General features: G+C 44.3%; 1 protein-coding gene across 3 annotated transcripts; it reads right to left on the minus strand.

The window, feature by feature from the left end:
- Positions 1 to 126: 126 nt before the first annotated feature.
- LOC309336912 (tripartite motif-containing protein 10-like) lies at positions 127 to 19,361 on the minus strand. Of its 3 annotated transcripts, none has more exons than XM_081853417.1 (8): positions 19,094 to 19,361; positions 15,742 to 16,211; positions 14,950 to 15,045; positions 14,326 to 14,556; positions 11,472 to 11,494; positions 10,815 to 10,933; positions 9,277 to 9,309; positions 127 to 943 (listed from the first exon to the last, which is right to left on the minus strand). In XM_081853417.1, exons 2-8 carry the CDS (start codon positions 16,153 to 16,155, stop codon positions 384 to 386), a joined length of 1,476 nt encoding a protein of 491 aa, XP_081709543.1. In that variant the 5' UTR covers positions 16,156 to 16,211; positions 19,094 to 19,361; the 3' UTR covers positions 127 to 383. The 3 variants fall into 3 exon arrangements, with proteins under 3 accessions (XP_081709543.1, XP_081709542.1, XP_081709544.1); XM_081853416.1 differs by having other exon boundaries at positions 15,742 to 16,231; XM_081853418.1 differs by lacking the exon at positions 9,277 to 9,309 and having other exon boundaries at positions 15,742 to 16,231.
- Between the last annotated feature and the right edge of the window lie 3,946 nt (positions 19,362 to 23,307).

Genomic DNA, 23,307 nt, shown 5'->3' on the forward strand with positions numbered 1-23,307 from the left:
TTTTTATAATGTTTTTATAATGTTGCACTATTTCAGTGTTGTTAGCCGCCCTGAGCCCGGTTTCGGCTGGGGAGGGCGGGATATAAATAAAAATTATTATTATTATTATTATTATTATTATTATTATTGGTGGAGGCTGAACCCTTTTGATGAACAGATTGTTAATTGACACAGTTAAAGTGTTATGGTTTGTTAAGGACTCAGCTGCAGAGGAAATTCTGGGAAAGGGAAGGAAAGAGAAAATCCCAAGTTTTGTTTCTTTTCTTATTTCTGCTGATTGTGACTTCTCTCAAAGGTTCTCTGCAAACAGATCAAAACTGGCAAATGTTTTCATCTCAGTCATTCTGGTGTGGAGAGAAACTCCAAACTCCGATTTCGTCTCCTCAGGAGATACTGAGGTGGGTTTCATTTCCCCCCAGATAAAAGAAAGGGAGGAGGGTCTCTCTGGAGAACGAGGCCCCTGAGAATGTGTGGAGTTCGTCTCCTGAGTCAGCATCAGAAAAAGACACACGTCCCACTTCATAGTCCAGAGTCACTCGGATCCTCTTGGGCTCCTCACTCAGGGACAGAGGAGAGGAATCAGGGGAGGTGAAGGCAAAGTACTCACCTCCTGACTTCTTCACAGCCCAGATCCCTCCCTCAGAACCTAAGTTAGTTAAGGAAGCATGCATTACTAAACGTGACCAGAAAGAGGTGAGATTACCCTTTCTCCTCACAGACTTCCTGGCAACCCCCAGAGCCCACCATTCCCCACTTTCCATAGTGACCTCCCAGAAATGTCTGCCTGCTGTGAATCCCTCACATCCCAACACACAAGGCATGTCACTGAATCTCTCAGGATTGTCAGGCAGGGCTTGCAGTTTGGCTCCATATCTCGCACTTTTCCGATCCTCGGACAGGATGAGCCTGGGATGGGCTGTGTCTGGATCCAGAGTGACATTTGCTGTTGGGGAGAAGATGAGGGAAAGAGAAGAGAGGCAGAATCAGCCTAGAGTCTGAGACGCACAACCTGATCCAAGAAACACCCAGAAGAACCAGATTTCCTCTCAGATAAATGGGCGTCCTCACATTTCATTCAGGATTGGGACCCTCCCTTCTTTCTGCCAGACTCACCTCAGAATAAATTCCTTCCCAGCAGGTTTTTAAATACAGTGGTGCCTCGCAAGACGAAAAGAATCCGTTCCGCGATTCTCTTCGTCTAGCGGTTTTTTCGTCTTGCAAAGCAAGCCCATTGACAGCTTAGCGGATTAGCGCTATTAGCGGTTTAGCGGCTTTTAGCGATCAGCTGAGAAGTGGCTTATCAGCGGATCAGCTGTTAAGCGGCTTAGCGGCTTAGGAAAAGGGGGGAAAGGGGGGAAAAACCCGCAGGAACTCGCAAGACATTTTCGTCTTGCGAAGCAAGCCCATAGGGAAATTCATTTTGCGAAGCGCCTCCCTTTCGTCTAGCGGGTTTTCCGTCTTGCGAGGCGTTCGCCTTGCGGGGCACCACTGTAATGCTTTTTTGTTCCTTTTTACTCAACATATTTCATTGTGTCCCTCCTGTCAATCCAGTCACCCTTCAAGAAGCAAAACAACTCAGAAAATATTCCCTCAGCTCTTCTATGCAGTGAAGGGGAGGAGGAAGGGATGGGGGCAAGAGGAGAAAAATGGTTCCCCTTTGAATCACTCATTGTGAATTGCCGATTTGGGGCTTTCAGAGGCTTACATTGAAATTGTTATTCTAAAGCAGCAATGCTGCAGCAAGCAAAGGCTCTAACAGCTCAAACAGCTGCTAGTGGCTGCAAAGCCAGACAGGATGTGTGTGACTGCTGCCATGTAAACAAAGGGGCAGTCCATCCTTATTGAGCACAGGATATGAGCTCAGTGTGTGTCATATGACCTGTACAGGATGTACATGGGTGGAGTTGGGAGTTTCTCTCTGTTTGTTGAAGAGAGCAGACATCTTTCACTGTATGACTGCTAAAGACAGGAATAAAAGCAATGTAGTTACATTTCTGTCTGAGTCTCATTCCCCTCCCTGGGGATATGCAGGGAGGAGGAGAAGGAGGAGAAGCAGTTGGTGTGTTTTTCTCACAGCCTGAGGAAAATCGCCGGAACGGACCTCGTGTGTGCATTCCTGCCTGGAGTTGCCGGAGGGAGGTCAAAGGAATTCAGCCGGTGCCTGCAGATAGGCACATACCTCTGACCGAGCCTGAATTCCAACAGTGGTAGCAAGAGCCAGATGGTTTCTTCGATCCATGGGAGTCTGCATCAAGGAGTGGCAGAGCTGCTGTTTTCATCCCTCTCCATGGAAGCCTGAAATGGGGCTGATTCTCTGCAGCCAGGAGCTGACCAGAAGAAGCTGAAAGCCAAGCTACGGAGCCCAGGTATGAGATTTTCGGGCTTAGAAGTGTGAATGCAGATTGATTCATTCTCTGCTTTGAGGGAGCAAGGTTTGGGAAAAACAGCTCCGAGAGAGGAGAACTCTGCATTCCAAACATTCCTGTGGTTAATCCTGTCCAAGGAAAAGAATGCAGTTGCTTAGCAACACAGGCCAGTTTCAAGATAAGGGCTGGAAGTCAGGCAAAAACAGTTCGTGTTTTGACTAGGCCCTTAGAAAGGAACTCTTGAAAGAGATGTTTGGGACACGCTGAGAAGGACACATCAGAGAGATGCAGGTTCTTCAGCGTTGCTGTATTTTGAGAAGCTGACCAACCTGAGGCTTGCCCCTGATGGAGATGTTCAAGCGCACCTGACGGAAATGGAATTTCTGTGTCAACAGATGGTGGAACGTAATTTCCGTCTGCAGGAGGAAGTGTTTTGCTTCATGGTGATCAACAGTCTGGATCGGACTTACGAAACGGTTGCCAGTCAGCTGGGGTCCCTCCCAGCGCAAGATCTAACGTCAGAGAGGGTCTTTGCCATGGTTCTTTGTGAACATGACAGACTCGCCGCCCTGGAAGTCAAGGACAGGGGGAGACAAGAACGGAGTTCTAACACCCCCACTGCTACAGCTACTGGAGAATATGCCGTAGCTTTGAACGTTGTCCAATGCTTCAATTGTGGACAGACTGGGCATCTTCAGCGGTACTGCAAGAAGCCACGTCAGAACAAGGGAGCCAAGGGAAGCTCCACGAAGTCTGAGGCGTCAGGCAGAGGTCATGCCAAGTCACAGTCAAAGCCTGCAAAGGCTTTGATGTCGAAAGGAACCAAGCCAGAAGTGGAGAACGCTTTTATCATTGACACTGGGTGTACATTTCACATGACCCATCATAGGGATTTGTTTTCGTCGTTTAAGAAGCAAAGCTTCGTTGTACAACAAGCCAACGGTCAAGAGCTGGAAGCCACCGGAATTGGGACTGTGTATCTTAAAAGTCAGAACTTGACTATAAACAATGTTTATTTGGTTCCAGAGTTGAAGTACAATCTGCTCAGCGTATCGCAGATTGCCAAGAAGGGACTAAAACTGTCCTATGATGATCAACACTGCGAGATCTACAAAGATGGAGAGTTGTATCTTTCTGCCAAAGAGAAAGATGGACTGTATTTGTTGACTTTTGATCAAAGTGATTACATGGAATGTAATTCTTGTGATTCTAATATGATTTCTTTTGCAGGTGTAGCCAAGAAGAACGCCAAGCAGGTCACCTCGAGGGTCGACAAGGCATTTCAGCGGGTGTATGCTGATGTGATTGGTCCTTTAGCACCGTCTAGAGGCAATGCAAAGTATTACCTAATATGTGTTGATTCTTTCACAGGTTTTGTCTGGGTTTATCTTTTGGAGAGACCGAAAGAAGCCTTAGAAAGGTTTAAAGAGTTTTGTGACAAGGTTAAAAATATGCATGATGCTGACATAGATTGTCTTTGCACAGATGAGAAGCCAATTTTTCTTTTACAGGATTTCCAGAGGTTCCTGAAGAAGAAAGGGATAAGACACAAAATTGCAGCTTCAGAAGAAGCTTGGAACAGATGTGTCTGTGTTAGCGTGAACAAAGAATTGCAAAAGGGAATGGAAGCGCAATTGCTTAGTTCACATCTGCCACATGAGTACTGGGCTGAGTCGCTAACGTCATATTGTTATACGTGGTTGAGAAAGTTTTCAAAAGAGTTGGGAAGTTCTCCTTTTGAGAAACTGTTCCACAGAAAACCTTCTGTTGCCCATTTCAAGGTTTTTGGGTCTCATGTGAGGACAGAAGCTCCGGGTGGAATAAAGAATGCCAGAGGCATTTTTGTGGGTTATGAAAAGGGTCTCTACAGAGTAATTTTGTCTGAATCTGGTCAGGTGATTCTCACAAAATTCCTAGAGAGTGCTCCTGAACAGGAGCGAGTGATTGTTCACACATTTCCCACAGGTAATGATGATTCTGATGATGATGATGATGTTGATTTTGTTGAGTTCAGTAGTACTGATGACAGCGATAGCTCAGACAGCTCAGTTGTCACAGTCATTGAGAGGAAATCTCACGTAATGACTAGACCCTCAGAAGAGGGGAAGACGAACCACTGTTTGCAATTGGTACTGGTTCTCCAGAGAGTCCAAAGGCTGAACCAGAAAGCAAAGAAGAGCAGCACTTCTTACGTAGGTCTGAGAGAGCAACGAAGGGTGTACCACCCAAGAGGTATTCAAAGGAGTTTGCTAACCTAGCTGTTGCTATTGTAAACGACCAAGGTCAAATTGAAGCTGTGTCTGAGTCAGAGACAAAGGCATAACAGGGAGTTGTTAACCAAGGTAATGCAGATGCACTCATTCCTTGGAAGTCACACAACCAGAGAGGTACATTGGTAAAACCAGTGGCGGGTAGTTCCAAGGGTGGAACTGAAACAACAGGGGAGTGTTATAAGTATAACAACTGTTTGTTTTCTTCTCTGGATGACGCTTTGCTCGCAGCACGCATTGATACTTTAGGGGGAGTATGTTATTCTAAAGCAGCAATGCTGCAGCAAGCAAAGGCTCTAACAGCTCAAACAGCTGCTAGTGGCTGCAAAGCCAGACAGGATGTGTGTGACTGCTGCCATGTAAACAAAGGGGCAGTCCATCCTTATTGAGCACAGGATATGAGCTCAGTGTGTGTCATATGACCTGTACAGGATGTACATGGGTGGAGTTGGGAGTTTCTCTCTGTTTGTTGAAGAGAGCAGACATCTTTCACTGTATGACTGCTAAAGACAGGAATAAAAGCAATGTAGTTGCATTTCTGTCTGAGTCTCATTCCCCTCCCTGGGGATATGCAGGGAGGAGGAGAAGGAGGAGAAGCAGTTGGTGTGTTTTTCTCACAGCCTGAGGAAAATCGCCGGAACGGACCTCGTGTGTGCATTCCTGCCGGGAGTCGCCGGAGGGAGGTCAAAGGAATTCAGCCGGTGCCTGCAGATAGGCACATACCTCTGACCGAGCCTGAATTCTAACAGAAATCAGAGGGAAGAAATCAATGTAGGCAAGATTTGCATGCCCCAGACTTGCAGAGGTAGTTTCACCACAGAGTAGGAAGTGGGGAGCCCGAGGGGGAAAACACAGACTGTCAGTTTCAGCTCGGACTCAGAGACAGGGGACACCGGAAATAGCTGATCCGAAAAATCATAGGCTCGAGAGAGTCTGTGAGAAGCGGGAAAGAGAAAAAGAGAAAGTGGGGGTTTTGTTGTTGGAAAAGGAAGGGGCAGAGCTCAGACTTGGCAACAGCAAATTTGGGGGAACATGCCGAGGACTGAGCTCCACAATGCTTTATGTGTTTGAGCAATAAATCTGAGTTAGTTACTACCAGAGTGTCTCGCATCTGTGGGAGAGAACCCCAAGCCATTACAGTTCAGTTATTTGCTCCGAAATTTCAAATATCTTACTGTCCTGGAAATTAATCCTTTCTTTTTGCCTTCTGCTATTTAAATGCAAGAGGTCAAATCATTTCTAATTGTCCATTTTTGTATTCACAAGCCTTTTGCTTGGAATTCTTTTCCAGCCAATAAGCTTGGTGTCCAGCCTAGGGCTGGCGTCTAGCCCAAAATTAAGGAGTTTATTTTTTCACTACTCCAGATTACATTCCTGCTTGAAAAGTTTCTGTATTCTTTACTTCATAATACTTGTTTTTCAGAGTGAGAAATCCATCTTTTAAAATATTTTCTCTGGGAGCTCTCCGTTTCTGCTGCTTAATCCATGACCAGGAGCGCCCCCCTCCCCGGTGTTTTTTTTACTTCCTGGGCAAGGAATTATTTTGAGAAAAACAAGTGGAAGCGGGCAGCTCTCTGTGCACATGCCCTGCTGGTATTAAATCAGAATGATCTGAATCAGCAAATTAGAAGATAGCAACAGATGCAACAAGGAACACCTACTGGTATGAATGGGAAAGACTGAAGATGCTCTCTTCATAGATAAATTTAGGTACAGTGGTACCTAGGGTTACATACGCTTCAGGTTACATACACTTCAGGTTACAGATTCCGCTAACCCAGGAATAGTACCTCGGGTTAAGAACTTTGCTTCAGGATGAGAACAGAAATTGTGCTCCAGCGGGGCGGCAGCAGTGGGAGGCCCCATTAGCTAAAATGTTAGACCTTTTCTTTGTTCCTTTATCTTGGAGCATCAGAAATCGCTTCAAAGAGTCAATTAGACAGCAGTAAAATCATTTATTTTTGCCATGACAAAAAAAAGGTACAGACAGACTGATGTTCAGGACTTCCGGGTTAGCGCCATCGGCAATGGCGGTGTTCCTCTGACTGAGAGGAACCCGCTCCGTGGAATTTGGGTCGTGCCGCGGCGGTGAAGGCGGAGACCCTTTAAAAATCCCAGGCGGAGGAAGCCTGGGAACGTGGGATTCGGCTGACCCCCTACCCACAGTGAACCCCCTTTTTTTGGGTTCTGAAGTGACGTGGGGTGAGCGGCGCGGTATTTTGAATCGACCACTGTTTTTTACGGAGAGAAGCCGTGTAGCCGTTGCCGGAGAGCGCTGACTTTTTCTTGTGGACAATTGGATTTCAAACAACAACCCGTGAGTAGAACGGAAATTGGGCTTTTAAAGTATTTTTAAATTGGCACCGATCGGGGAAGGTCTAAACAGGAAGTCCACCTCCCCTTTCTGTAAATAAACTGAAGCAAAGAATTTGTTAACTAAGGTCGTGGAGAGTCTTACCTAAAGGATTAAAACTCCACTGATTGAAACTTCTATCAATATTCTTTTTGGAAGCAGGGAAGCCTGCAGGAAAAGGTCAAAATTTGGGAATTGAAGCGCCACTTCCCTAAACCCAGGAGCGGTCTGCGAGAGCCCGTGGATGGTGAATAGATAAATTTGACAGCTAGCTGTCAAGATACAAAAGAAGGACTTTGTTGCTATTGTCAGTTTCTATGTTTAAAAAGAAGGAAGGCAATTGGAATTGCTAGAAGACTGTGCTAGAAGGAGTGTAAATGGAAACTGTGTCCCTCTAGAGGGAGTTTTGGGATAGTGTTGCAAGGATGCAGCTGGGAAATTGGTTCTAAAGATAAAGCCTCTGAGAAACTAGCTTTGAACTTGGACATTTCAAGGATGGCGGATGAGAAGGAAGTCGCGTCTGAACTGAATAGGACATTTTATCTGCTGGGAAAGCTGCAAGAACAGATAAACGTTGAAATTTTGGGAACAAAAGTGGGTATCAGCAAAGAAGTAGACAAGAACCCGGCAAAGGAATCTCTTTTAACTGAACAAATTGAAGAACCAGATAAGGAGAAAGTTGCTGTTGTTAAAGTAATGCAAGGGGGAGTCGTAACCCTACAGAGGCAAATGGTGGATTATAACTTCAGGCCTTATACGTTTGCAAATAGGAGAAGCCAGTTTTTGGAGATGAGAGCCTGGCTTGGTTTGGAAAATGAAAGATGGCGAGATCACCCTATGTGGGGATCAAATAACTTTTGGGATTTGAATCTGAGCCAGGTGGAGATTGGAGCCTCTGGGGCCTTTGGATTTGGCAGGAGTGTGAAACAAGATTTGGAATATTCTATGGGCCCTACTATGGAAGTCTGGCAGACCCGCTAAGAAGGAATATGACTACCGTTGGGTTGGAGTTCCCCCGAGATCTGTTCTTTAACACCAAAGACTATCAAAAAGATTGGCAGAGGGGACATGAAAGAGAGTTAAGAGCCTCGGACTTAAGATCTCCGGGTTGATGGACTTTTGGAAAACTGTTGGCAGGGGCCGAGACTGGGGAGGGGAGATAGTGAAAGAAAAACTGGGAATTTAAAGTGTATATATTGTGTTATTAATTTTTTTTTTCTTTTAATGAGAGATGGGAAAATCGTGGAATGGAATTTTTGTGACCCTAGGGAAAACGTCTTAAGAGAATAATTTCAGATATATAAGTTCTAAGAAGAAAGAAGATTAAATAAAGTAAAAGTGGATGGCTAATTGACGAATGAGAGAATGGAAAATTACAGTATATTAAGATAAGTTATAAGGATAAAAATAAAGATGAAGGATTTGCTGAAATATCTATTTGAATTAGAATACAAAGAGGGGAGGTGTGAAGAGGTCAAGGAGATAAGTTAAGAAAGGGAGTTATATCAAGGTTTAATTTGTTCTTTTGTCTTTTTTGATTGTATCTTTTTTCTTTTTAGCTGTTTTTGCTTTTTTATTCTTTTATTTTTATTTTTCTCTTGGATATGTTTTGTTTTTGTATATTGTGTTCCTTTTTGTAATCTTTTAAAACTTGAATAAATATTATTTGGGGGGGGGGAAGACAGGCTGATGTTCATTGCCTGCTGCCCCCGAATTCTGAGCGAGCCAGCTTTTTATACATTTGCAGAATACAATACCACCTGATTTCTTGTAAACCGAAAGTTATGGCAACTTCCTATGTCCTTACATGGGCTTGCCCCCCCCTTCCTTCCTGCAATGGCCTCACAAGCCTCTGCTTATCTCTTTACAACCTTGAAAAATAAACATTTGAGCCTGTTCTATCAATGCCAGTCTTGTTCTCCCCAGAGAGTTTTTGGGATCATATAGAAAACAATATTCTAATGGTGCTTCAGGTTAAGAACAATTTCAGGTTAAGAACGGACCTCTGGAACAAATTAAGTACTTAACCCGAGGTACCACTGTATTTGTGTGTGAGGACTACTCATCTAAATAGAATAGAGCAAAAGTGCTAATTAACAGTCAAATCATGCTCAGATGTGGGCAAGACCAAAGGATCCAGCAAAAGCAAAAGGGGAACGAGAAGACCGAGGGGAACGAGAAGTACTCCTCCCTCTTAGAATAACACCAAGGAAAGGACAGACCATTTAATCCCAATGAAATACTAGCTCCCAACTCGTGCTTGAATTTGGTCCATCACAAAAGTTACCCTTCTGAGGATGTCTTCCGAATGACAGAGCATCTGAGGAAGCAAAGAGATATAAAGACTGAGAGCTAGACTTTTATACCTCAAATAATTTTGTGACAACCTTTTCACTAAATGACATAATATCAATTGTTTCTTATTTTAAGTAAAATGTTGATATAGAACCAACAATTACACATAAGAAAACTGTATGAAAAGATAAAAATAAAAAAAATGTTAAACTGAGAAATGACAGAAACACTGCAATATCAATGTATTAAAAGAATGCAAGGGAGAGCTGTCTATAACCTCAACAGTTGTCCCAGGTAAACGGATGAAAAATCAATTATTGAAGTCAAAATTGTTAACCATAATGACAAATTAAGCTTGCAGAGGAAGAATTTGCCTGACCAAACAATTAAAATTCTTTTAGATTCTTAACAAACTTTTTGGTAGAAGCAAGAATGGGGCAGAAATTCAATTTATTTTGCATTCACACTTTCTGAAACAATACGGGAACTGAAGCATAGCAATCCTTCAAAACACACACTTATCTGAATTTTGCTATGCAGTCCTCCAACCGACTGATATATTAGGGGAATCTCTGCATAAAGCTGAATATGTTAGTGAAAGGGACCCACAAAATAGAATTCTCTTACTGAAAACTGCTTGAATAATTGTGTACATTAGCCAAATATCTGTTTCTTAGGAGAAATTTGCTGATGAAATACGCTGATGAATTTAGTGAGCATTAAACCACCAATGGGACGCGGGTGGCACTGTGGTTAAAACCTCAGCGCCTAGGACTTGCCGATCGCATGGTCGGCGGTTCGAATCCCCGCGGCGGGGTGAGCTCCCGTCTTTCGGTCCCAGCTCCTGCCCACCTAGCAGTTCAAAAGCACCCTTAAGTGCAAGTAGATAAATAGGTACCGCTTTATAGTGGGAAGGTAAACGGCGTTTCCATGTGCTGCGCTGGTGCTGACCCGCCAGAGCAGCTTCGTCACGCTGGCCACGTGACCCGGAAGTGCCTCCGGACAGCGCTGGCCCCCGGCCTCTTAAGCGAGATGGGCGCGCAACCCCAGAGTCAGACACGACTGGCCCGTACGGGCTGGGGTACCTTTACCTTTAAACCACCACCAAGAGAGGCTGGTGAATTTTCAAGGAGATTTAATAAACAAAACACCACAAGAACACTCAGGAGATCATGATGGTTGCAGCGCTAGGTATGTCAGCTGCTGGTGGGAGTCTGAGGAAGAAGAGAGAACTTAGGAGATAATTCCACAGCTGGGAAACAAGCTTGAGCTGGGAGTGGAGTAACGGTGTGTTTGTTAAGAGCTGTTCTAATGCCCATCGGGATGGGAAAACACAAGTGGAGTATAAAGAACCAAAATGAAAAGGAGATTCAGTACAATTGTGAACTGAACACTGGAACAAAAATAAATTCTGACTTTGCTCCTATTGCTGTTTGTGGCAAGAGTAAATAAAATACAATAAGAGCCTGGCACGTTCAACTTTCGGACTAATATATTGTCCAGTGTAAAATCCTTGCAGCCACTCATTACCTTTGATTTCCTTCATCCCAACATACAGAATGGGATGTTTAGCGTGGAAATTTGAGATCCGCCTCTTCAACTTTGATAGGAAATCCATTGGATTCTTAAATGTTTCCCTTAGCTGACACCTGATGGGGGAAAAGAAACATTAACCCATTCAATTGCATAATTTCTGAGTGCAGCAAAAGAAAGCAATTGAGAAGAGGAAAGAGAATGTAGAAAGCCGAGAGGGAGACACAAAGGAATGGAGGCACAGAGGGGAGATGATTCCTCCTTACTAGGGACTCCAGAGGCAGACATCTGAGGGCCAAAGGAGCAGCCGCAGATCTCTGAATCTCCTCAGTTAAATCTCCTCAAATGGAGAAATAAAATCAAGTGATACCATCCTGCTCAGAGCTTTTCAATTTTGGCTGCATTACCAACAATGTGGAGGGGGGAAAGATGATTGCTGCTGTTGACAAAAGTGATATCTTTCTTCTATCCTCTTATCATGAACCCGTGTGACACCTTGAAGTTACATATTGCAGCTGAGATATTTCCAGGAACATGGCACACACCTTTCACCACATCCTAAGAGCCTGGAGGGGCAGGTTTTATTTCCTGTCCTCCTGGACCTTTCCCAGTTTCACAGAGTGATATTAATGGAGATGCGCAGGATTCACTTACCTCTGCAAGGTGCTTCTCACATCCTAGAAAGGAAAAGAGGGAAAGAAGAATGGGATTCACTGCCTACCACAGGGCCTATAATGAAGACCGATCAGACCCCGGAAGGGATGCCCTCTGGCCCTCTGGGTGAGTCTGCCTAGCAAACTCCAAAGTTTTGGATAGGAATGGATTTATCTAGGGGTCAGCAACCTTTTTCAGCCATGAGCTGGTCCACCGTCCCTCAGACCGTGTGGTGGGCCGGACTATATGGGGGGCGGGTAATGAATGAATTCCTATGACCCACAAATAACCCAGAGATGCATTTTAAATAAAAGCACACATTCTATGTAGCACCCTGCTTGTGGTTAACGCTTAGCTGGAATGAAATATTCAACGCAGCAATAGAGAAATTAAAATAATAATTTATTTGTCAGACAAATAAATGAGAGGCACAGTGGTATATGGTTACCAAGCTCTGGCCTGGCCTCCTGCCATTATGGCCAGCACTTATATTTCCTTAATCCAGCCCCCTTGCTCCTCCTGTGGCTGCCTCTGTCCAATCAGCCTGGTTGAAATTCCTATTGGCTGTTTGCTAGAACCAATCACAAAAGATACACCCATTTCCTTTTGCCTTTTATGGGAAACAAAAAGCTATATATTCTTCTATCTATAAATGACAAAGAACTAGTCATATATCTTACATTTGTCTCAACAAGGAACCTTAATTACCAGCTCACCTCTTGCCCTCCTTGCCCTCCAAAACAGATGGTTAATAGTTTTAAATTTTTATCTTAAACAGATGTCAAGGATCTTGAGTTCACATCATCATTGAAAGATCTCCTTCTTTTGGAGGTCTTTAAACAAAGGCCTGACAACCATATGTGTGCTCTAATGGTGTTTCCTGCTTGGCAGGGGGGGTGGGCTGATGGCCCATGTGGTCTCTTCCAACTATATGAAATAAGAATCTAGCATAAGGATTTAACATTTCTTAGTTTCTAAATCCTTTGCATAATTACATTTAAGCCAATATATTTCATACATTATCATAGATAGCTTTTTAGAAGAATAAACCTTCTCAAAGTAAAAAGGAAGGAACAGTTTACAGCCTCAAAATAAAATAGGAAGAAACCTCTTCTTCTGTTTACACCCCCCTTCTCCAGCCAAGCCAGCTGCTTTTTCCATTTGCTCTTGCCCTTTTAACCTTAGGAAAATATGGCTCGTTTAATGGGAGGCACATGGTTTTATTTTACTATTTACCAACTCTTAATTATGTTTTTTCTCAACTTTTTTATATTCTGTAATATGTAGGGTCAGTGTAACCTTTGCTCTCAGCCTGTAATTCCCTTTTTACGACTTTGAGAATTGTTTTCTGCTATAAATCAGGGGGCCCCCTTGTCCAGGAGGATAAACATCTTGCCAAAGTACTTAGGCAGCTGGTCTTCTGCCTGGCATAAAACATTTGAAAATCTTTAAGCTCATTTTAAAATACAGGCCCTGATCAAAATATAAGCCTTGATAAAAATGCAGGCTATGATTAGATGCCTCATCTACTCATGTAAAAACACGCTGATTCCTGGACTATCCATGGGCCGGATTGAGAAGGCGATTGGGCCGCATCCGGCCCGCGGGCCTTAGGCTGCCTGTGAGCAGAATCAGAACTTACAGGGTAAACAGTTCTGTGTGAAGTCTCTGCAGTCTGAGGTGTGGTTTTGTTCACATACAGGAATCTTTCTTTGTGTGTGAGTTACTTTCACTTTTAGCTGTTGAGCCGAGGAGATGTCCACTCGATCTCCTGGCTAATTTATGATGTTTTTCTTGGATTAGCAAGAAGCCTGCATACAGACTATGATTTATTGCACCCACACAAAGGCACAAACCGCTGCTGCGATACTCTGCTTGGAGCCAGGAAGAGATCTTAAGTCTCAGAGGGTCACAGGGAAGTGTGCCGGATGCCATTACATCTTCAAACTGCCTACCCCTGGATTAATCTATCATTTCAATTTCTCTCAGTTCTTATCTTTCTGATCTTAAGTTTAGTTCTCCAGATTAGTTTCTGATGATTATTTTTTAAAACCTGATGAAAATTCATGGGATCTTCTCCTCTGTTTTTCCAAGGTATCCATAGTATATTGGCCACAGGAGAAATTATGAATAAGGGTTCCAACTGAAAGAGTTTCATTTCCAATTTCTGAGATATCCTTAAATTTAACCACGTGAGCTGGGCAGCTTCATACTATTAAGCTAAATTAGGGACTGCCAGTCCTCCTTTCTGCATAGGAGTCCGCACTGGAATAGTATCCACTCTCAGGTGTTTCCTTTGCCAAACAAAATTGCCAAATAAAGTGCTGGTTTTGACCTATAAAGCCTTAAATGGCTCAGGGCCACAATACCTCAAGGACCGCTTCTTTCCATATGAACCCACCCAGACCCTGACATCATCTTCTGAGGCACTAATTCATGTGAGCCCTCCATGAGAGGTCCAGAGAGTGGCCACATGGGAACAATATTTATATTTTTTGTGTTTTTATATTTTATATATTGTAATTTTATCCTGTGAACCACCCTGAGACCTCCAGGTATAGGGAGGAATATAAATTTAATAAATAAACAAATAGTTGTCCAAGCATCTTTTTCCCCCCTCTGGACCTTTCCCTGCAAAAATCTGCTCTTTAAAGCTGAATCAAAGCAAACGGCAATCCACAGAAGAACTGAATTGCCGTTTGTTGCACTTGGCATTAAAGAGTGAGTTTTTGTGGGGAAGTTCTGTGGGGGGAAGAAAAGAGCACTTTGGCACAGCCTGGAAAGAGTGAGGCAAAAGGTAAGTGTGGTTAAACCATTAGAGAGGAACTTTGGGCTGTTCCTGCCACAGTCTCACCTGCAAGAGTTGACTCGCTGGCTGCTGACTCTTCTCCTCCATCTCCCGGATGCTCCTTTCAAGAGAGGAGAGTTCCTCGGAGAGTCTAGCCAGGTGCTCCTCCCTTCTTCTTGTGATCTCCTTCTCCATCTCTTCTATTTCATTCAGCAGACGCTTTTCTTCTTCTTCCAGAAACTGGTGCAGTTGTCTGAACCTCTCCAGTGTATTCTGCCTCTCAGTTTCTGTTAATTTCTGCAAGAACCAGGAAGAAAGAGGAAAAGAGGAAGGCAGAGTGTTTTGAAACAATTTTATGGTAAATCACTCAGCAATGGGGCTACATCATTGTTAAGTTGTGGGTGAACATATTAGACAACACAGCGATTCTTCAAACAGCTCTTGTTTATTCAGAGGCCAGAACAGAACTGAACTGAAGAGCTCAGTCAGCCTGCTTATATAGAGCTCCAGTACAACATAACTGTAACAATTTTCTAAAGCTATCCAATCACTGAACGTCACTTTTGATCCTTCATTTGCATAACTATCTACAGTATCCCCCTGCTGGCCCAGGGTGAGAACTTCAAAATATAACAATCATGACTCGGTTCTTCAAGTACTTGCTCCCTTTGTAGTAATGGTGACACTTACAAGCAGGTTGTTGCTTTCCTTTCCCATGTTTGCTTCGTAAGCCAGAATTTTCTCTCTCTCTTTCCTCAGATGCTCCAGGTGACGGCAGATGATTGTCTGAAGAGGAAACAAAATCTAAGATTTGATTAGGGCTGCAGGCCCTAATTAATATTATGCTTACTTCTAGTACCTGGGCCCTACTATTCAATTTTTGCTTAATAATTGCTCTGGGAGTTTCTAGGGTTTTTTGATGTACACTAAAAAAAAATCTAAAGCATGAGAACTTCCATTTCTTTATTCTTACTCCAGTTCATCATTATGATTACATTACACAGGAACCCTTTAGCGTAAGTGCAGAAAAACAGTGCTTTTAAAAACAAAACCACATTTTAAAAAGTTGCTTTGTAAGCAGAACAAAGTTTTTGTTCTGTTTTGGATAGCACAGAAATGAGGCCCAATTTCTGATTCTCATGAATGTACAGATTAGCAATTTATGACGTTTGCTTTACAGCAACATTAAGAGCATATAAGTACTTAATTTGTTCCGGAGGTCCGTTCTTAACCTGAAACTGTTCTTAACCTGAAACACCACTTTAGCTAATGGGGCCTCTTGCTGCTGCCGTGCTGCCAGAGCACAATTTCTATTCTCATTCTGCAGCAAAGTTCTTAACCCGAGGTACTATTTCTGGGTTAGCGGAGTCTGTAACCTGAAGCGTATGTAACCTGAAGCGTATGTAACCCGAGGTATCACTGTATATACACCGAAAGAGAGATGAAAGGATTGTGTTAGCAAGTGTCAAAATGACTTCCTACCTTGTATTCCTGGGCAGCCTCTTCCTTGAGAACCACAATGTGAGATTTATGTTCTGGGGATCGCTCACAAACGAAACACACCAATTCTTCATCTTCTTTGCAGAAGAGGTGGAGTTTTTCCTTGTGTCCCTTACACAGATCCTTTGCCCCTTTATTTGGTGATATGAATTTTATTTTTTCCACTATATTGGCCAGCTGCCAATTGGGGCGGAAACTCCCTCTCTGCATCCGGGTTTTGCAGACGGGACACTCCAAGTCCCCCACCTGCATTGGTTCCCATGTGTCACAATATTTTACAATGCAGTCCCGGCAGAAGTTGTGGCCACAGTCCAAGGTCACAGGGTCTGTCAGATACTCCATGCAGATGGGGCATTTGGCTTCTTCTCCCACATCCGTGGATGAGGATGAGGCCATGATAGAGGAAGAGTCTGTGGCTTTGTTGAGATGAGAAGCAGCAGGATGTGAATGAACTTAGAAGGGGAACAAATGCCTACAAGGTAAAAACTATTCAGTATTAAGCGTTTCCACATCCTTCCAGTGAAACTAACTCTGCATTTCACTTTCTTATGAAACGTATTGTAATGGTTATGGGTGGGTTACTTGTGCGTAAATTACCTTCAGTTTAGTCAGCTTGTTTGCTCAACCATGTTTAGGGTTAGAGCTCGCCCTCCGTGACCTGTTAGTCACTTGCAGAATCCGTCAGTGGGCGTTTCTTGAATCTCTTCCAGCATAAAAGCTGTTTGACCCCAAGTCTCCTCCTATGTTCCCTGCGCGGAACGCGTCTGTGCAAGTAAGGGGACGGCAAGGGCGTGCCAGTGCTCTCTCCGCTGGTTTCGGTTGAAGGGTCTTGGAGCCCTGACACCGATTCCTCCATCTCCCTCTCCTCTCTATTGGTGTCACGCTGAATTCCTTCCCCCCGACTGGTTCCCTCTCCGGCATCGCTCTGGAGCCCTGCCTCCGCTTTTTGCTCTGATGTCAGTTCCCTGACACGTATCTTCCATAATTAGTCCTGTTATACAATTTTTAAGGTACGTGCAGATAATAGGCACATACCACAGAAAGCCAAACCTCCGGCCTTCAAAAAATTAGGAAATATTCCCTGAAAAACTAGAAATTCTATTTGAGTGTATAAAATTTAGACAGTTCACAGAGCAAGAGCGAGGCTGCCTTTAGACTCCAGCTGAACTGTGGGACCCCTCCATGTAGGTAGGCAAGGCTTTATACTTTCAAATCACTGTATTTGAAAAGGGGCCAGTCTGTGTCAATAAACTCTGACACCATTTCCAAAGGATGCTCTGGCAAACCCCGGAAAAACAATTAGCATGTATTGTTCAAATCTCTGAGTGGCAGATTTGTAAACTTATTGGACCAACATATTATTCTGAGCATGGTCTGATTTACAAGTGCATCCCTTTTCTGTGTCGTTTGTCCAGGCAACACCCCGTCCACATCATCCCACACAATGGCAGAGTGCATGCAAACCTGTCCCCATTCTGGGCCCCAAGAGTGTGTGCATGGTCACGTGTCAATTGAACACACGCAAAATGCTTGGTACAGTGGTATCTGGGGTTAAGAACTTAATTCGTTCTGGAGGTCCGTTCTGAAACTGTTCTTAACCTGAGGTACCACTTTAGCTAATGGGGCCTTCCGCTGCCACTGCGCGATTTCTGTTCTCATCCTGAAGCAAAGTTCTTAACCCGTGGTACTATTTCTGGGTTAGCGGAGTCTGTAACCTGAAGTGTCTGTAACCCGAGGTACCACTGTACCTGTATGATGACTTTTGGTGGTCCTTGGTTAAGGGCTGTACTATTTCTAAAATCTTTAAAAGTTTTGTTCTGGGTCCCCTCACTTCCTTGCAAGGCGGGGGCGGGGAGAGGGAACTCTGTTACAACAGATATCAAATATTTTATTTCTTTCCTCCACTGGTTCCTCCCTCCACTCATTCTTCTTTGACTGATAATGGACTTAAGGGATCCTGGGTCCCTTGATGGAGAGATGGGCTGTAAAAGTCAATCCCTAATTTCCATATAACAGTCCCACTGCCTGAAACTCAACTGTAAAACCCAAACGAAAAATCAGTTTGCACACCCTCATTCATCATTCATCATTTACCTACAAGATCACCTTACCCCAAATGTGCCCACTTGACTGCTTTGATTGGAGGAATTGGCACTTTTACTGGTGCCACATAATACCTGCTCTACATCTGTCAGAACTCAGTCATTTAGTGTGGTGGCACCAAAACATTGGAACTCCCTTCCTATTGACCAGAGTCTTCTTTTCAGTGCCTTGTTTAGACAAGACAACCCAGATGATTAGAAAGCTTCTATGGCTTTTCATTTGTTTTAGTCTAGCTAGCCTACTGCGGTTTTAACTTTTTGTATGTTTTAAATTATAGTTCCAGTTACAGATAGGTAGCCGTGTTGGTCTGCCATAGTCAAAACAAAAAATTCCTTCCAGTAGCACCTTAAAGACCAACTAAGTTAGTTCTAGGTATGAGCTTTCGTGTGCATGCACCTGAAGAAGTATCTGAAGAAGGTATCTGAAGAAGTGTGCATGCACATGAAAGCTCATACCTAGAACTAACTTAGTTGGTCTTTAAGGTGCTACTGGAAGGAATTTTTTGTTTAAATTATAGTTTTAATTTTTAAGGGATAATTTAATTGTTTTTATCTTTTTCATAAACTCCTTTGAGGTTCTTCTACAATGAGGCCGTATTTTATTAAATAAATAAAAAATCTGTAGCCAAAGCCATTACAAAGTAAAAAATGATGAAACACGTTGAGCAGTTAAAATAACTATGAAAACAAGGCAGTCTGTCAAATGAAAATGTGCTCCACTGAAGAATTGACTTATCATCCCCACAAACCTTCCTCCTTAAAATTGCCAAGTTAAAGCAAAACAGGTCATCTTTTCAGAAATGTTTGTCTGCTTCATGTATTCACTATCCAGTAGAAAGAATTATGGAGCGCCATGAAATATGGAGAGGTCCCTCAGTCATTGAGTGGGACATGATCTCACGGTCATGTGCAGGTCCACTTTCCTGGCGCTGCATCAAGAGTGGCCCAGGAATGGCACCAAGGTGACAGACAAGGACAGAGGCCATTGCAGGGCTCCAAGCCCACCTTTGGGTGTCCAGCCAACATCTCCATTGACACCCATAGGAGCTCCTCTCCCAGAGCTAACAGCATTCCCATAGGGGCTTGACTTTCAGCTGAATGGTGGGGGAAGGCAAGGAAGAGGAACGGTTAAAAGGCTCTTCTATACGCATTGGGAACTGAATGAAAATAGTCCTGCTTGGGCCAAGGGCAGCCTGGGAAAATGCAGTGGGGTTTGGTTGTCAGATACTCACCCCCAGACTAGCTTCTCTTGTGGGCAGGGAGATGGTGTGGTCAATCAAGGAGAAGTTATGGGGTTGCTTTTCCTTCTTCCTGGCTGTTCCTGCTCCTGTCTCCTTGCCCTTTCTTTAGGGAGGGGCAAAACGTGTGCACTTTTTACAGCTGTGAGGACAACTTGCAACTGTTCTTTTCTTCTGCTGGCAGAGCTCAGCTTCCTTCTCCCCCTCCATCTTCTCTCCTCCTAACAGAACACCCATTTGCTCACCACTTCATCTCACCCCAAACATAGAATCATAGAATCATAGAGTTGGAAGAGACCACAAGGGCCATCGAGTCCAACCCCCTGCCAAGCAGGAAACACCATCAGAGCACTCCTGACATATGGTTGTCAAGCCTCTGCTTAAAGACCTCCAAAAAAGGAGACTCCACCACACTCCTGGGCAGCAAATTCCACTGTCGAACAGCTCTTACTGAACGGCACTTTTTCAATAAGAGTAAGAAAAAACAGGCCTTTGGCATATATTCATAATTGTATAAAGCAAAGCCATGTTTCCCCCCCTGAACAGGTCTTTTTATCAGCTATCCTAAATGTGGCATTGCTTGGTTAATAAGTGATAGCTTTGAACTTTGTCTGAACATTCCTCCACACCCATTTTCTTCAGGATGCAGACAAAGAATTATTTTTTTACTTCCTGCTTTGGACCCCTGGCTCTTCCCCTCCTTCTATCCATAGTGCCATCAGGGAAGCACTTTAGGGCAGACCCGACCCCAGGGACCCACTTGGGGGTCACACCCACCTCTGCTTGCTGTTTGCAGCTGAACTGAGGAAAAGATCTATTTGTTTTTCTGAGGATTGACATTTATTCCTAATTCAGTGGGTTTTCCCAGGGAAAGCAGAGGGGCAAACTAGAAACTGCTTTGACCCATGCCTAGAAAGCATGGGAGAAACTTCTTTCCCTAGCCTGCTGTAAATCATCGGACAACGCTGTTTCAGTCCCATGATGGGGTCTGAATCCTGATTGCAAGGCTGGACTGGAAGCAGGAAGCCTATGCCCCCTCCCCCGCCCCCCAAATACTAGGTCAAGCAGCCCTGGCAGAAATCATGCGCACACACAGTGGTCACTGGATCCTTGAAGTAATCCAGGAAGATGGGACAAGTGGCTTCAGCACAGAGATCCTGGACGGGACCCCCAGAACCAGCCATGGCTGCTGCCTCGCAGTAAAGGCTCGGCTGACTTTCACTTTCTCAGTTCTCAGTCTGTGGGTGTTTCCCTGTGTGCAAATGACTCGCCATCTCAGGGCTGATGTGCTTGGCAGTTGCTGTTTTCATCCTGGCAGGCCTGGACAGCTACTTAGCAGCCTCAACTGATTTGCAATCTTTCCATGCCTGCTTACTGTGGTAGCATGTTGTCCTTAGTGGGTGATGTCTAAATTCTTCTATGAATGAATAAGAGAACACAAATCACTGTCGTTGTGAGGGAGCAGCCTCTGCTTCAAGAAAGAAGTGCTTAGCAGAGACCGCTCTCTCTTCCTGGCCTGCAAATATGAATCCCCTGCTCTGCTCTGGGATCTCATCTGGCAGGGAGCTGGCTTCAGGCACCAGGCCCACTGGCAGACCAACTCTGCGTTTCAAAGATGTCTGCAAACATGACACGAAGGCTGACAATATCAACCCGGCATTTTGGAATCCCTTGCAGGTGATTGCAGTGCCTAGAGACGGACAGGTCATGTATCCACAGCAGCGGCCAGAGAAGGAATGACTGCTAGGAGCAGAGAGAGACGAAATTCCCTGGTTCATCTGCAGCAGCACAACTAGACGCCTTCATCTGCCCCAGCTGACACAAAACATGTCTCTCCTGCATTGGTCTCTACAGACACAGCCGGCACTGCAATCTTCCAACAAGCTTGACCTCACCCAGAGACACACTCCTCCATTGTCTCCCAAGAAAGATGGATGCCAGCATTGAATAAATTAAAACAGTGGGTAGAATGGCGTGAAACAAGGCTGCACATTGGCTCCCACACTCTTCAACTTGTACAAAATGATATGGTGCCACACCTAGCACTGGTGCAAACCCCCGCCCCATCAATTAGCAATAGGAAAATATCTTGTCTGCTGTCTGCTGATGTGGTGCTCCTATCACTCTCCCAATTAGGTCTTAACAATCTGCTTACAGCGTTTAGCATGTATTCAAGTGGGAAGACCTCCTCGTGAATTACTCCAAGACCAAAATTATGGTCTTTGGGAAGCGTAGTCCCAGATTCAAATGGAAAATGGACCAGCAGAATCTGGAGCAAACACGCTCCTTCCGATATGTGGGAGTTCTCTTCACTGAGACGGAAGGGGCACATTGAGGCTACGAAACTCAAAGTGCAGAAAGCTTGTGGGGCATTAATGGAATTCTATTTTACGGTGGGTGGCCAGTTACTAGAACCTGTGCTGAAAATCTTTGCCAGCAAAGTGGTTTCCCAGGTGCTCCGTGGGGTAGTGATATGGGGCATGGACCTAAAGGCTAACAAAGCCTTAGAAATAGTGCAGAACAAATTCCTCAGGAAAGGGCTCTCGCTCCCCAACGAGACCCCAGGTGCTCTTCTTCATGCTGAAGCTGACGTGACAACAATACAGGCTAGAATTGATTCCCTGTGCCTAAATTATGTGAAAAGACTTCAATCTCTTTTGGAGGAGAGATTCCCTGCTATGTCTTACACAGAATGGGAACAGACCAAATGCTGGAAGGCTGGCATCCAACGCCTCTTGTCCCAATATTAATTACAAGATCTTCAGGTGACCACGAAGACGGATAAGAGGCATTGAAGAGACTGTCTCTTTAGGTCCCATGCAGAAAGGGATCTAATCATGATTGCTTTTACCAAGAGGTCACCATGGTTCCCACTTATCAAAACGGAGCATGCCCAAGCCAGATACCTGACTAGGCTCCCACTTGCCGTACTAAGAATCGCTTTTACAGAACTACGATTCCAATCGATGCCCTCAGTGGTGTTGGATGGACGGTACGGCTAATACATTACGAAGAGAGACTCTGTCTGTGTGGACAACCCTGCATTGAGGACCTGTGCCATTATTTATTGCAGTGCCCATTGTACTCCGGAAAAAAATTACACATCACTTGGGAAGACAGGCGAACTAATACCAGTGTAATGGAAGAAGCAAAGGTAACCAGTGTTGAAGCAATGATTCTTCAACATCAACTTTGTTGGAATGGTCATGTTCTGCAGATGCCTGATAATCGTCTTTCAAAGCAACTACTCTATTCCGAACTTAAAAATGGAAAGCATAAGGCTGGTGGTCAACAAAAGAGGTTTAAAGACTGTTTCAAGGCTAATTTTTAAAAATGTAGTATAAACACTGACAATTGGGAAGCACTTCCTGTGAGCGCTCCAATTGGAGAACAGCCTTTACCAAAGGTGTCATGGGCTTTGAAGACACTCAAACTCAGGAAGCAAGGGAGAAATGTGCTAAGAGGAAGGCATGTTTGGCAAATGCACACCGTAATCAGCTCCCGCCTGGAAACCAATGTCCCCACTGTGGAAGGACGCGTGGATCCAGAATTGGCCTCCACAGTCACTTACGGACTCATTGTTAAAACTGTGATTATAGAAGACAATCTTACTCAGCTACGAGTGATCGCCAAAGAACAAGAAGTAGTATATGGTCTCAGAGGCCACTCCCAGTAATTGAAACATGGGGTTTGTAGTTGACACCCCAAAATCCAACAGTGTCCAGGTCACTTCAAACCAGCAATGACTAGTTTTGCAGTGAAAACCCAGCGTTTTGTTTTGCATCACCCACAAACTGACGAGTAACAATATATATTCCTTTTTTTAAAAAAAAAAGGTGTGGGTCGGGGAGGGCAAGTAGTCACAGAGTGGTGACTATTGTGGAATGTGGGGGGAGTACAGAAACCCAGTGGGGCAGGAATGAAATGCAGTGGCCTGGTGAATGGGGATCATTTCACACTGCAACATTTTGTTGCAGGTGCCCATAATAGAAGGAGCATGAACAGAAAGCAGATTGACTGTGCGGGGTGGGCAGGAAACAGAAAACTGAGGAGAGGGTGTGTGTAATGGTGTATCTTGAGAAAAGGGTATGGCTGGCTGGGGTATCTTGGGAAAGGGTATAGCTGGCTGGCACCCATAACAGGAGCATGCTCAGAAAGTTTGGGGCCCCCTCCAAATCTGTGCCAAAGGTTTACAGTGAAAACCTCGC

This window comes from Podarcis erhardii, assembly GCF_964252035.2.
Source record: "Podarcis erhardii genome assembly, chromosome: 2".
NCBI lineage: Eukaryota > Metazoa > Chordata > Lepidosauria > Squamata > Lacertidae > Podarcis > Podarcis erhardii.